The 13514-nt window shown below is 28.6% G+C and overlaps 1 protein-coding gene across 2 annotated transcripts in view; it reads left to right on the top strand.

The window, feature by feature from the left end:
- The window catches only part of LOC105185797 (angiopoietin-4), a 15894-nt gene extending 2694 nt beyond the window's left edge, over positions 1 to 13200 (top strand). For both annotated transcript variants that reach the window (XM_025296849.1, XM_025296848.1), the window contains 9 exons: positions 1203 to 1477; positions 6563 to 7092; positions 7192 to 7454; positions 7641 to 7920; positions 8097 to 8228; positions 9744 to 9931; positions 11121 to 11264; positions 11426 to 11550; positions 12602 to 13200. In XM_025296849.1, the coding sequence (XP_025152634.1) occupies positions 1300 to 1477; positions 6563 to 7092; positions 7192 to 7454; positions 7641 to 7920; positions 8097 to 8228; positions 9744 to 9931; positions 11121 to 11264; positions 11426 to 11550; positions 12602 to 12708 (1947 nt within the window). In that variant the 5' untranslated portion in view covers positions 1203 to 1299 and the 3' untranslated portion in view covers positions 12709 to 13200. The remainder of the gene's footprint in view (positions 1 to 1202; positions 1478 to 6562; positions 7093 to 7191; positions 7455 to 7640; positions 7921 to 8096; positions 8229 to 9743; positions 9932 to 11120; positions 11265 to 11425; positions 11551 to 12601) is intronic.
- The last annotated feature ends 314 nt before the right edge of the window (positions 13201 to 13514 follow it).

Here is a 13514-nt window from a genome sequence, read left to right as displayed (position 1 = left end):
TTCTCAAAAAATAGAAACACAATATGGATTGTAATATGACGAATTTCTCTAGACGATATCGGTCGACGAGGTCGGTTGTATGTTAGATGCTATTCGTCGTTACATAAATGAATCGATCATACTTCCAAAGTTTGCCAATACATCGCTTACTTTCCATTTAGTTTGCAAACGTTACACGATATTACTTCTATGTTAATGTGACATTAAATACGACATACATCTTTAGGAGCGATGACCGAACCGTGCATGTTAACCGCACGTGGTAAATTATTATCCAAGCAGCACATGTTAGTTTCACATACATTTTTTAAATGCATACGTAATTTCATAACCGTAAAGGACTAACAAGAAACATTTTAATAAAATTCCTTTTGAAGCTATAAATTAAAAAAAATATTTTTTAAATGTTTCTAGAGTTAAATAAAAAATATTTCTTTTTTCTAATTAAAGCATTATGATCTACGTTGTCTATATCTTTAACTTTTCTTTTCAAACACTTAAATTTATATTGCATGAATTATTGTTCAAAATATGTAATATAATTTAATTTAATCAATATATTCATTTACGAAAAATGACATAATGACACATAATGTCTTTCTGACGAATTTGTAAGATATTTTTGGAATTTTAAGATGTCTTTTGGACGTTTTTGAAACGTTATAATGTTGTCTGGAGTGTAATGTAATAGATTGCAATATCATATATATATATATTTATTTGCAAAGTCTGCAGAATATATTTTTTATCCTAAAAAAAATAATAGTAAAATAAATAGAACGTTTTTATGATAGTTTCTTAAATATTTTTTTATTGGAAATAAAATGTTCTATAATAATGTTTTTCGTGTGAATTTTTAATTCATGAAATGTTTCTAGGTATCGAGTATAAAATGTTTTGAACAAATGCTTGTAGAACGTTTTTGAAATATATAGTTTTGGTAGTTGTCAAATTTATTACTTAGTTTGAAATTAAATCGATTAGGTAATTAGAAAATTTCTCAATTAAAATTAAATCGTTTAGATAATTAGAAAATTTTTCAATATTAAAAAAATGATTTCTTGTAAGTTAAAGTTAAGTTAAAGTTAGGGAAATATTAAGAGATATAAACAATTTATTTTGTTTTTGTATTGTATAAATCTATTAGCGATACTGATGGAACATTAAAACGATAAGTTGGTAATGTACATCGTTTGTTATAGAGAACAATATCTTTTCAACGTTTTTGAAGTGATAGTATCAACTTTGGAATCCAAACTACAGCGAATTGAAAATTTAGACAAGGCGGTGGAGCATCTGATGAGAAGAGTTGAAGCTCTAGATTCACGTGTAAATGATAATATCGACAAGACGGATGCGGTTATTACGAAACTGAGAACGCTAGATCTGAAACTCTTCAATGCATATCCGATTATGTCATCGGAAGCCGTTCACGCGGCAAGAGTTACTGAAAATAAGAGTGGAAGTTATACCGAAGGTAATAAGCGTGCGATATGTGTAAAGTTTTTTCATAGCTTTTTTTTTAACACAGCTAATTGTACTTTTCTATCTAACCACTTTCGCTTTTTTTTTTCAAGCATATACAACACTGTGTCACTGTGTCAAATTTAATCAACTTAAAATGAACGCCTAATTAGTGACAATGTCCCTAATTTGTGACAATTTAATAATATACTTTTCTTAATAAATTATTTAATATGGTTTTATATTTATCCTGAACATGTATTTTTGTTTTAAGTTTTACATATCATTGGTTATGACAAGTTTTTAATAAAATAAAAAGCTGTAATAAATATTGGAACATTATAAATATAAACATATTGTTAATAGTGACAGTTCTTTTCATAGAAATTTAATATTAAAAATGACTAAAAAGTTTGCAGTAATCGCACATATAAACAAACACACACACACACACATACATAGGGGAGTATACAAAATTTCGTGATGGCGAAATATCTTAGAAAGTATAAATTTTATAAAAAAAAAGATATTTCAGATAAAAGTTGTAAGTTTAGAAAAATGCATTTACTAACCTTGTCAGGTTGACAGGTTCGGATGAAATCGTCAAAATAGTCTTAGGCCAAAATCATCTTAAATTTTTTTAAAGAAATGAGCTTCCTTATTTATTGTCATATATTCTTATAACCTCTTTTAAGATCTTTTCAGAACACTATAATTTTATCCGCTTTGAGTTAACCACTTTGAAGTTATCAAGTTTTTTACGGTAAGGTGTGGGCTTTGCCCAAGGTCATATAAGTGGAGTTACGACTATCTATTATACTAGTGTTGGGACAGTTAATATATGTTAGTATATGTGTGTGTATATACATACACACACGCGTGCGCACACGTATATAAGTATATATTGGATGAGTGCAAAAGTTCGTATCCGATTTTTCATTAAAACTCAAACAAATTTCTCAAATCGATTTCTCATTAAAACTCAAAAAACAATTCGGCATCTAAAATTTTTTTATTGATCAATGATGTAAGCGCCATCATTTTCTGCAATGTTTTTCCAATGTTCTGGTAGCATATGGATATCTTGATCATAAAGCCTCGATTTTGCAGTGAAAAAGAAAGAAAAGTGGTATTTGACAGCTTCCGAAAATGCGGATTTTTTTCCATTAAAATTTTGGATGCTTCTCCTGGATTACTATCTTTAAACTATTTAATGAACTGTTTAATGTTGACAGTGCTTATTAAAATGAATCGTTTGGCCAAGGAGGAGTAGCTTAAAGTAAATAATTGATTTATAATCTCATCGAACTGAAAGCATCACCTTTTCAGAATGCAAGATTGGCTTTTGTCATGAGTTTTGCACGCTCATTTGCTTGTTTTCAAGTACATTTGCGTTGAACATTGTTATATAAGATCCATTTTTATCGCTAATCATTAGTCGATTCAAAAACGACTTTTTACTTAGTCGGTCAAGTGAGAAAACAACTGTAGAAACTTAATTCAATTTTTTTGCTTCGGTTAACAAACGCGGCATCCATATCGAGCTTTAAAGGGTATCCATTCTTTTTTTAATGTCGAAATATGGTCGATCTGTCAATATTGAGTCTGTTACTTCTGTTAAAGTTCGTGAATTATTTTGCGCTAAATTGCGTACAATATCATTGTCTATGCCGGATGATCTGCCAGAATGTTGCTAGTCATCAAAATAAAAATCATCACGAGTACATTTTACAAATCATTTCTCAATAATTCGAATTGCGGGTGCGCAGGCCTAATAGATATCTTGAATGCTTTTTTACAACGGTTCCAACTGTTACACTCTTTCGAAAAATGAACATAAAGCATAACATGTTATAAATGCACCTTTGTTCGTTTCAAAATTTTTTCACAATGTAAATTTGATCAAAACATAAGTTTTCCGCTCAAATGGCAATTGAATATGTTACTTTTCCAATGTACGATATGTACACATAATAATTAAGTGCTACCATACTCTCCTAATTATATCTATTTAAAACGGGAATTCTTGCCATCATTCAATACATACGTATATATACCGGGTGTTTCAGACCCGGGTCACCCGATTTTTTCGTTAACGTAACATTTTAGAGAAAAATATTTCAGACAAAAGGGCTTCAAAGGATCTATTCACTGACGATATGAATTTGACCTTGGGATAACTTTGAAAAGTCCAGTCAAGATTAACATAAAAATCTGAAATGGAAACTGTGATTTTTTATTACACCGTCTTTTTCCACCAATTAATTTGAACAACTTTTGTCTAAAATATTTTTTCATTTGCCTAATATTTTTCTAGATATTGAAGGAAAACTTGATAACTTTTTCCATATTTAACTTACGATATCTCGCTAACTAGTTGTCGGAAGAAAAAGTGGTACTACACTTTTTTGCTTTATTTAGTCTCAAGAATATATTTTTACAATAGCGTCCTGATTTTTGTTAACTTGCTGATTTTTGAAAATTTCAAAATCATTAAATTAACAAAAATCAGGGCGCTATTGTAACAATATATTCTTGAGACTAAATAAAGCAAGAAAGTCTAGTACCACTTTTTCTTCTGACAAATAGTTAGCGAGATATTGTAAGTTAAATATGGAAAAAGTTATCAAGTTTTCCTCAAATATCTAAAAAAAATATTAGACAAATAAAAAAATGTTTTAGACAGAAGTTGTTCAAATTAACTAGTAGAAAAAAAACAGTAATAAAATATAAGGGTTACCATTTAAAAAACGCAAATTGACCTTCAAATAACTTTGAAAATAGAGGTCAAGGTCAAAGTCAAGATCATCATAAAGTAGCTCACTTAAATCCCTACAACTTTTATTCAGATCATTTTCCTTGAAACTTCAATACTGAAGAATTATTAAGGTGGTCCGTTACTTTTGGGATACTTGTATATGTACATATTAGTAACATTTGGATAATTATGTGAACAAAGTTAAATCATTTTTTAATGAATTGTTATAATAATGATTACAAAATACTGTTTGCAACAAATTATACAAAAATAAATGACATAAAACAGACTATTGTTTGAGATTACTTTATTTATATAATAAAAAACTATTTTTCATTTCTTAATGGTTTCTATCTACTTTTTTTAGTCTACTGTTATTACTTAATATTAATGATTAAACAGGAATTAATAAAGAATGCCAATGACCTCTGATAATTTGTTTTTGGTTTATGTTTATAATCTGTTTTTGTATGGTTCAAAAAACATTGTAGTTGCAAAAATTTGCCAATAAATATTAGAAACAATGTAACAATAATCGAAATATGATGGACATTGTTATAATGTATATTAACGAACCAGTGACTCTATGAATTCTTACAGATTTTGAAGTAAAATTATAATAAACTAAAACAAATACATTAATTTAGAAAGCACAAAATATAAAATTTATAATAATTATGAAGAGATTTATACTTAACTTTCTTATTATAAGGTTTAAATTATTTTGATAAAATCATAAATGTTATTTCTAGAATATATTTATAACATTCGACAAATAAGTGGAAAATGGACTCATAATATATTCTGAAGATGTATGGAGAACGAAAAATGGTATATTACAAGAAAGATAAATCTGTTATTTAGGAGATCTACTTCTAACAATTTTGATTTTGAAATATATTATAGAAGTCATCTAATTTTTAATAGTTTTCAAGAAGTTCGATTCAAAAGGTTTATCGCTTATTGTTTATTAAAAAGTTATTAAGAAAAAGGTTTTATAAATGAAGTATATTTTTTCGTCATAGTATACATTTTAAGAATAGTGAACAGGATATATGCATGTGCTAAGGACTCCGTTCCTTATTCGAAAAATCTAATCTAACTTAACCTATCCTATATATATTATATATTTATCCTACCTATAATATATATAGTTTTTCAATGAGATATTTTAATGTTTCACAACGTATTTGGTTTGACGTAAATCATTGAAGTATTTCATAGAGAAATTATATACACGAAAATACATAGGATAGGTTAGATTAGATTTTTTCAGGTAGGGAATACAGAAGGAGAGGCGGAGACCCTCTCTCGCGTACTGTATTCGCGCACATACATGTATATGAGTACTGTTTATCATTTTTAATATACACTGTGCTAGAAAAGTATACTTTATTTATGAAATTTTTTTGTTAATAACTTTCTAATAAACAATGAGCGGTAGCTAGGATCTTTCAAAGACTATTTAGGAGGGTGAATTCTATAATATATCTTAAGATCAAGATTATTGGAAGTGAGTTCCCTAAATAATATTTTTAGCATGAGAAATATTACAAAGTAACAAATTCTAGTATTAATCACTGCCATTAGATATTAATCATTGAAATTACTGATATGAAACATTATTAAATTACTCTAAAATACTAGTAAAGTACTAGTGAGTTATAATTTAAACACTCAAAATTATTAATTACTAATATTAAAACATCTGAGCAAAAGTAATTTATTATTGACTAATCAGTGACACTTTTTTATAAAATTCTTTAGTTATAAATTTAAATATTGAAATACTTGTGATTACTACGAGTTTCGTAATTGAGAGGCTAGAAATTACTAACAGTATTAACTTTCTAGTGTTAAATATCTATAGGGATCAAACAATTATGTGTCGATATTTTAGAAATTGATAGTTGATATTAAATGTCTGTTTATTAGATTTGCACAGTTATTTTTTGCTTCTTTTAGAAAAACTAATCTATCAATGGAAAAGTAAAATTAAACTTTTAGACCACTAAATGATACTTCAGTCATTTCTAATAAACTATTATAAATAAATTAAAATTTTTTTATAAATTAGAAAAGAAATATACAATTAAAACCCTAAATGTTCATATTTTTTAACAAAATTAACTTTGTATATTTTGCTTAAGTTGTATATTATTAACTTATTAATATATTTTCAAGATGAGTTTACTTGATTAGGACATTTACTTAGAAGCCATTGAAACATGCAAAATATATTTCGAATTCGTTAATTTACTATACTAATAAATCTGCAATTTGTAGTGCGCCTTTTTTATTCTTGAAATCATCCTATGTTACATTGTCTTTATATTACAGTTCCGAGGATACGAGTGATTCATCATGATCGTAACGAACGCACTCCACCAGAAACATTAGGCGAAAAATTAGTATCTTTGGATCAGAAGGTTTCCGATATCGATCATAAACTAATTAATCTTAAAAATCAACTTGACAATAATTTCTTACAAAATGACGATATAAATGCTGAGGCAAGTGAAAAGAAGCCTGTTAGTATGAGCGTAATTGAGATTACTAAAGCTATGAGTAACGAAGTAATGAATCATATGACGATCGAAATCGAGAATCTTAGGCAGGCAACAGGTAGTATGGACCGGAAACTTCAGTTTCATATGAATTTGGTGTCCGACAATCTCGGAGCAGTTTATAATATGCTTTCCGACGTGCATGAGGCTATCGTTGATAAAAATTCCGGAAGCGATCGACAAATTCTTAACTTGACAACAACCGAAGCTCCGATAAAGCAGAGTAAAATCGATCGTCTCGTTGAACAAATATATCCGATGCTTACTGTTTCTGAAAAAATGGATGAGGTGTGGAATGTAGTAGTAAGTATCGAGTAAGACGAGCAAAGCATGTGATAATCAACGTATATATCTATAATAATTTATATTTATAATAATTTTTACATACAATCGCAATGTTAGATGGGGACTAAAAACTCAGTGGACGATCTATTACCAAAGTCCGACGAATTACTTACTCAAACACAAAGACAGGAAAGAGCAATTAACGAGATTCATGCAGATTTAAGATCAAAAACAAATAAGATCATCGAAAATTTAGAGGGCGTCGAAAGTCGTTTAAGGAAGCAAGAAGATGATGTAGCCACTCTTTCACAACGCCCAATACCAGCCGAATTATTACTGGATCCAACGATCGATCGACTTGTCGAATACGATCCAAGCAGGTTGGAGTTTAAACTTCAAGTATTCAGCTAAATAATGCATAAGCGTCTCAAACTGATTATAAATGACGTAGAAGTTGCCACATTTACAATAGTTTGCTTTTGATATTTTCTTTAATATTTATTAAATATAATATCCAATTTTATAGTAATCGGAGAAATGTAATGAGTAATTTTTTTTATTTTAAGATATATCAGTGTAACAGAAGATTTTGCAACGGAGGTACCCACAACATCTATGCTGCCCACCGCCACACCGCCTTTGTCAACAACGACGTCAATGTCATCAGTCGCTTCGCCTTCAAATAATCCTACTAGTTCCACAACTCCTATGATGGCGACGTTGTCCAGTACCCCCAGACCTAATAGTAGAAATCGCGGAGTCATCTTCCCGAGTGTGAAGAACAAACCGAGTCTAGCGAATTCCAGCTTTACAAACGATATATTAGTCAACTACAAAGATGTTAAGGTATTTGGATTATCTGCATAGTTCCTTTATATATATCACTTTTAATTGCTTAAGATATTTCGATGAATTTTTTTATTCTGTCATGTGAATTTATTTTAAATAAAATAAAATATTTCGATAATATCTATATGTCTCAATTTTGTACTGTTACTGTATAAAGTATATTATTCATTTAGGGTTATTCTTGCGTGGATTTATTAAACGCTGGAATGAGAGATAATGGAGTTTATTATCTTCAAATACGTGGCACGACATATTGGTTCCTTAAAGTCTATTGCGAACAGGAAATCGCCGATGGTGGTTGGACAGTGAGTATGTTATGTTATGTTACCATCAAATACGATATGTGATATTTGTTGAAAAATTGAGACATTGAGATCAAATAAATGTGGTAGTGTTTGCATAAACATGTTATCATCATGTATTGGGTGAGTGCAAAAATTCGTGTCCTATTTCAATAGATATCGTTATGGGTATTGCACAGTGGCCATATTATGCAGTAAAGTTTATATATTATATATTATTAAAAAGGTCACATTTTCAGTTATCATATAAACATGGAATTGATTCATGTTGATTGCATTTCATTTGTGAGAAAAATTATCGAATATAAATGAAGAAAGATTTTAATATTTTTAGTATATTACATTTTATGAATTTAGAATAGGCGTAAAAGTTGAATCTGCAGTAAAAAACATTTAGAAAGTTTATTATTATAAGACAGTGCGCCACCCATAAGAACTATAAAAAATAGTTTTCAAAATTTTGACGGTAATTTTCATTTGGAAAATAAGCTATGATCCGAATGGCTTTTAATTAATAATAATATTGTGAGTAATTTAGTGGATTACTATCATTTGTGAGTTAATATCCACGAATTTTAATAAAAGAAGAAGAAGAGTTGCAAGAAAGTTAAACGTTGATAAATCGACAATATTTCAACACTTAGAAAAGATTAAGTACAATCTAAAACTTAATGTCTAGAACCATATTTTAATAATTATAATTATTATAGAACCATATATTCTCACTGAAAGGAACAAAATTGACTCAGTTTTCGCAACAATTTCTTTATTCGGCCGACTAAAGAAGGATCTGTTTCTAAATCGATTAGTGACTAACAATGAAAAATGGATCTTATATAATAATGTTCAATATAAACGGACTTGAAGAGAAAGAGGAATGAGAAAGAGAAAAAGGATGAACTTGGTTAGCCTATGCTAAAATTTGGTTTGCATCCTCAGAAGATGATATTATCTATTAGTAGGATTGTAAAGATATAATCTTTTTTGAATTGTACCTCGTTAATGAAATGATTAAATCCAACAAGTACTGTCAACATTTTGAATAATTTAAATACAACAATCCAAAAAAACACTTAATTTCGGCCAATTGGAAAGGTGTCGTCTTTTATCGCGATAACATCAGACCTTACGTTTAAATGCAGACACAGCACAAGTCACGGGAAAGCTGAATTTTTATTGCATTTCCCATATTCTTTTGACATTGCACCATCAGACTATTACTTGTTCCTGTCATTACAGAACAGTTTGAAAATGGAAATAATTTTTTATCTTTGGAAACTTAGAAAATTCCTTTCAAGGTTCTTTATGAGAAACTATATATATTTAACGACCGTGGCATCTATATGTTGTTAAAACGTTGAAAAAAGATTATAGAGAATAATAGAAAATATTTGGTCGATTAGATAAAGTCTTTTGTACACTAAATCACCAAATAACTTATTATTGAAAAAAACGAGCATGGATATACTCACCCAATATACATGTTTTCTTTATTTATAATTAATTTTTTACTTGAAGGTTATTCAAAGAAGAGATGATTTTGGAGAACCAAGAGAAAATTTTAATAGAGACTGGGCGGATTATAAAAATGGATTTGGAGATCCTGCTAAAGAATTTTGGTTAGGCAATGAAAACATATATATGTTGACAAATAACGAAGATTATATGCTCAGAGTTGAACTTGAAGACTTCGAAGGTAACAAAAGGTATATATGTAAAATATAGATTAATTACTGTGATATTTTAGTGTTGTATATTATTCGAACTGTTATTAAAGAATATGGTAATTATATGCAGAAACAAGGATCACACTTTCCGATTTCAATGATATTAAGATATGTTAACAAGATCATTACCGTGAATAATGTTGTGAAAATTTTAGCCGTGCTTATTTATAACAAAGTTATTAACAAAAGAAATATAATGAATAATATGTAATTTTATAATACCATAAATACTATGCTTGTTACAGTGTTTGCTGAGTTCATTTCTGTTTATCTTTTTTCTATGTTTCTGCTTACCTTTTTCTATATTGTTGATATTTTTTGCAATTTTAAATGAGTACTAGGAAAGATGAAAATAGTACAAAATAGTTCGTTATACAGTTAATATTTGATTAATGATTGATATGGAAGAATGATTAGATGCTTTCTTTGGAATAATGACAATTATGTATCCCATAAGTAAAAATATAAGTAAACAAAGAATAAAATTAATATAAATGTATGCACTATCTAATGAAACTGTCATTTATTTATTTTTGTAATATTTTATATATTATTATTATTATACTTATATCATTTACATTATATACATTAAAATATGATAAATGGTATATATATGATTAGGGTAGAGGCTCCACTGTTTCCTCTGTACTCCTTCTCCATTTTAAAACTAATCCAACCTCTGCTGTTATTGACTGTATAATATTTCTTCGTACTATTTAACATATAATTATTTATATGAAGAAATATTACAATTATTAAAATAGTAGAAATTGGATTAGGTTGAGTTAGTTTTTGAAAGGAGAGGGGTACAAGGGGAGAAGCTTTGTTCGTACATATACTGCTTACTATATATATTATATTATACATTGTGTCGAAAAATTATTATAATTATAATTATAATTTAGTTTAGAACAGTTTTTTTTATTAATAACTTTGTAATAAACAATGAGCGAGGGCTAAAACTTTCATAATATTATTCAAGATAATGACCTTGATAACATATATCAATATCATTGAAATTGGGAGGCGGTCCCTATCTGCATAATTACCAAGAATATTAATAATAAATATATTTAATTTTATACTTTACAATTTGACGGCAGACTACACGAATATGTTTGAATTAATTGAGAATATTCGATATTATAACTATAACGTTTTAATATAGGTATGCTCAATATTCACATTTCAAGATTTATTCAGAAGGAGAATATTACAAATTGGAAATAGACGGTTATGAAGGAAATGCTGGAGATTCATTAAATGATCCTTGGTACGGATCAAACAACAGTCCGTTTTCCACATATAATAGGTAAAAATATTTACGTATGCATCAAGTCTGATATCTGATATTACAATAAATATATATTTTTAATATAATATTACAATAAATATATATTATGATAATGACATAATAAATATTGCAAGATTTTCTTCGAATATAAAATTATATGAGATATTTATACTTTTCAGAGATAACGATAGATCATCGTTAAACTGTGCTTCGATGCTTAAAGGTGGCTGGTGGTGGAAGTCTTGTGGACGTGGTTTGAATGGCCTTTATCTGAACGATCCACAGGATCTTACCGCACGGCAAGGTATGCCTATAATTTTTTGAAGTAAATGTTGTCAAGGAAACTTACCTTTGCAGTAGTTGACAAAAGTAAATGAAAATATAGAATTAAATATAGATTAAGGCTTCTAGGGTTTTTATGTTATCATAGTTGTAACGTCAGAATAATGTCAAAAAAGATACTCTAAAAAATTTTTGCGTTCCATTCTTAAACAAGAAAGATATTTATACAGGGTGTCTTAAAGATACCGGAACCCCCGAATAACTTTGCAGGATCAAGTTTTCATGAAAAACTTTAAATACAAAAGCTGTAGAAAATCGAGTAACGGACTTGATTGTGATCTTGAATTTGACCTTGACCATGATCTTCAAGGTCATTTAGAGGTCAATTTGCGTTTTTTAAATGGGAACTCTTATTTTTTATTACTGTTTTTTTCTATCAATTAATTTGAGCAATTTTTGTCTAAAACATTTTTTTATTTATTTTTTTAGATATTTGAGAAAAACTTGATAACGTTTTCAATTTTTAATTTACAATATCTCGCTAACTATTTGTCGGAAAAAAGTGATACTAGACTTTCTTGCTTTATTTAGTCTCAAGAATATATTGTTACAATAGCGCCTTGACTTTTATTAACTTACGACTTTTGGAAATTTCAAAATCATCAAATTAAGTTTTCCTTACAACATTATGAAAAACTATTCGCCGTTGCTATGTTGGACATCAAAGGCGAGGAATAACTCGAAATAAATATTTCGATATCTGCAGATATCTAGATATCCAGTCTGCGGATAACAAAATCCCACAGATCCATAGCCTACTGTGTCCGCATTAGGCTCGTATTCTGTGGACAGTGTCTGTTGAAATAACATTATGGTTAGCGACAGGAATAGCCATTTTTGTTGCCAACTTGTCATAAGGTTATTTCGACAGACGCTGTCTATAGAACACGAGCTTAATGCGGGTATTGTAGGCTATGGATCTGCTATGTGATTTTATCCGTAGGTTTGGCTATCTAGGTTGATAATGAAGTTCTTAATTTATGATAATAAATAAAGGAATTATATTGTTCAAGGTATCGTATGGTTCCGCTGGAGAGGTTGGGATTATACTCTGAAACGTGCATTAATGATGATTAAACCAAAAGGTCTAACTACAACAATGACAACAACAGTAGTGTAAACAATGTAATTGTGTACAATCTAAAACATTAATTTAGTTGAAATTTTTTACAATTGAATAACAATACAACACAATAAAATTACAATAAACAAATAATGTTGCACATAGTATTTGAAACACTGCAAAAATACACGGATGCCATTACTATGAACTCAAAATACTTTGTCGCAATTATTCTTCACCTGCTTCTTCTGCTAAATTGATAATTAATTTAGATGTATTTATAACATAAATCTTGTTTGTACCTGGCATATTAAAGAAGATTATAATATTTAATGAAAACAAATTTTTAATATGATCTTGTGTTTTTACATAAACGTTCTTATGTTAGATTTACAAGTTTTATTTTGTTTTTCTCTTTAAGGAGATAAAATGCTATATTAAATAAATTCTCTCTTTTCCTCCCTCTTTCTTCTCCATCTTCAGTTCTTCCATTCTGTTCTTTCCTCTTATCACCCATCACCCTTCGCATTCTATCCTTTTTTCATTCTCTTCCTGCTTATTCTCTCCTCCTCTCTCCCTCTCTCCTCTCCTTTCCTTTGTCTTCTTTCTTTTTTCTACAATACATTCAAGTCATTCTTTCTTTCAGGATTGTGTAAATTAATTTCTCTTAACTAATTAATTTTAAAGTTAATGATTCATAAATTAACTAAGTGCACGTTAAAAGTTAATTAAACAATTCGATAAAAATTAAGTTAATGAATTACATTAACTTATTAAAGTTAAAAGTTAAATATGTCTAGCTAAGCGAGAGGAACGAAAAAGTCCTTTTCCATTTAGCGATATCTCGCATCGTTTTTTAATAA

The sequence above is a fragment of the Harpegnathos saltator genome, unplaced genomic scaffold (genome assembly GCF_003227715.2).
Source record: "Harpegnathos saltator strain DR-91 unplaced genomic scaffold, Hsal_v8.6 scaffold160, whole genome shotgun sequence".
NCBI classification, from domain to species: Eukaryota; Metazoa; Arthropoda; class Insecta; order Hymenoptera; family Formicidae; genus Harpegnathos; species Harpegnathos saltator.
The sequence above is the reverse complement of the archived record's forward strand: the minus strand, read 5'-3'. Positions and strand labels throughout refer to the sequence as shown.